The 1,968-nt window shown below is 37.3% G+C and overlaps 1 protein-coding gene across 1 annotated transcript in view; it reads left to right on the top strand.

Moving 5' to 3' along the window:
- Positions 1–1,594, top strand: part of LOC106867231 (uncharacterized) — an 8,943-nt gene extending 7,349 nt beyond the window's left edge. The window contains exons 3-4 of the mRNA XM_014912043.1: positions 675–801; positions 1,479–1,594. Of these exons, the coding sequence (XP_014767529.1) occupies positions 675–801; positions 1,479–1,594 (243 nt within the window). The remainder of the gene's footprint in view (positions 1–674; positions 802–1,478) is intronic.
- The last annotated feature ends 374 nt before the right edge of the window (positions 1,595–1,968 follow it).

The raw sequence follows: 1,968 nt of genomic DNA, 5'->3' as shown, positions 1-1,968 counted from the left end.
CATGCATGCATGCATGCATGCATGCATGTATGTATGCATGTATGCATGTATGTATGTATGCATGTATGTATGTATGTATGTATGTATGTATGTATAGAGAGAGATTGAGTGAGAGAGAGGTACCCTAGCTTCTCCACTCGAACAAGCTGAATTAGTTTACTATATATAAATATTTGCAACATTTTAATTCTGTGCGAGTGTAACAGTGTCTTTTACAAGGGAATCTTATCTCTCTTCCAGCCATCATTATGTGGAAATATTTTTTCCTCAACCTAGAGACTGACGCGAAGAGAGAAGTTCCTGATCAAGTAATTGGTAGCCCAGCATTTGATTATTGATCATGCGTATCAACATTAGTCCAACACCTGAGCTTATGATTGTCTTAATAAAATATCTTTTTAATTTTTCGTTTTTGTATTTGGCTTACAAGATTCTTGATGTGAGTTCCTGTTTTCAAACAAGTTTTGTTGTATCTAGGAAGGGTTATTGTGCACATAATGAGCACAAGCATTGGTTTTATTTCACTTCTTTATTATTCGTTATTTAGTTAACTATTTAACCCTAACCCTAACCATAACCTATTCAGTTAGTCAATCGATCAGCTATCTTTGTTAAAGTCTTTTTTTTTTGGAGCCATTCGCGTCATATTCAATAACATACTCTCTCTACTCCAGGTCAGCGTCACTTTTGAACATACGCATCAGGAATCCAGAAATTTGAGTTCAACAATGCGGCATTTGAGCTCAGGATTGTCTAATCCTGATTCCCAACCACATGGTTCCAAATGTAGTGGGACCTTTGGTAAGTGTCTTCTATTATAAACTCGAGCCGACTAAACCCTTGTGAGTGGATTTCGTAGATGAAAACTGAATGTGTGTGTGTGTGTTCCCCACCACACTTGATAACCGGTGATGTGTTTACGTACCCGTAACTCAGCGGTTCGGCCTAAGACCGATAGAATTAGTACCAGGCTTTTAAAAGTAAGTACTGGGGTTCATTTGTTCGTCTAAACTTGTTCAGGGCGGCGTTCCAGCATGGCCGTAGTCTAATGACTGAAACAAGTAAAATACATAAAAAAAAATTATATAAATTTTAAGCTCGTGATTGTATGATCATTGCCACCGTTTTTTGTCCATTCTTCCAAGGGACACTTCCGACTTAATATAAAACATTTTTTTATGAAAGCGAATCTATAAAAACATTATTTGATTTAGTGTAAATGTTATAGTGTTCAACCGAGCAACCTTTTTACTTTATATCAAATATTCTTAACAGCGATATAAAGAGGGAATATTTATGTGGTCATCACAGACGCAAAAAATAGCAACCAAATTTCTATCAAGCCACACTCTACCGTCCAAAAAAGTACAGCAGACGGATATAGTGAATGCTGAAGTCTGCGGAACGCTATTCTAGAAATAATATAAGAAGAGGTGGCCATAGCTTGGATCATTTTTACCATAGGTTTGTTGTAACAGAACTGTCAGGATATAAGCGTCGACGCAACAACAAAGATAACGTCGACAACTACGATGACGTCGACGAAAATGAAGATGATATCGACAACACCGAAAATGGTGCCAACGACAAATAAGACGTTGACAACAAAGATGTCATCGACAATAGAGAAGGTAACGTCGGCAACAACGATGAGGTCGACGACAACGAAGACGACGTCGATAACAACGCCGATGATAACGATAATAGCGAAGATGACGCCGACGACAGCGAAGATAAGGTTGGCAACAACGAAGAGGACGTCGGCAATAATGAAGAGGACGTCGACGACGGCAACAGTCTTCTACATGATATCTTTAATTACGAACAATATTATAGAATTCAGCTTCAATAAATATCCTTTTCTCTTGATTACTCTTGATTTTTAGAATTTCTTCTCCTGCCTGGCTTTTATTTCTCCTTAACTAAACATTATGTAAAAAAAAAAAGAAGATAGTATTGTAACACTTC

The sequence above is a fragment of the Octopus bimaculoides genome, chromosome 16 (genome assembly GCF_001194135.2).
Source record: "Octopus bimaculoides isolate UCB-OBI-ISO-001 chromosome 16, ASM119413v2, whole genome shotgun sequence".
NCBI classification, from domain to species: domain Eukaryota; kingdom Metazoa; phylum Mollusca; class Cephalopoda; order Octopoda; family Octopodidae; genus Octopus; species Octopus bimaculoides.
The sequence above is the reverse complement of the archived record's forward strand: the minus strand, read 5'-3'. Positions and strand labels throughout refer to the sequence as shown.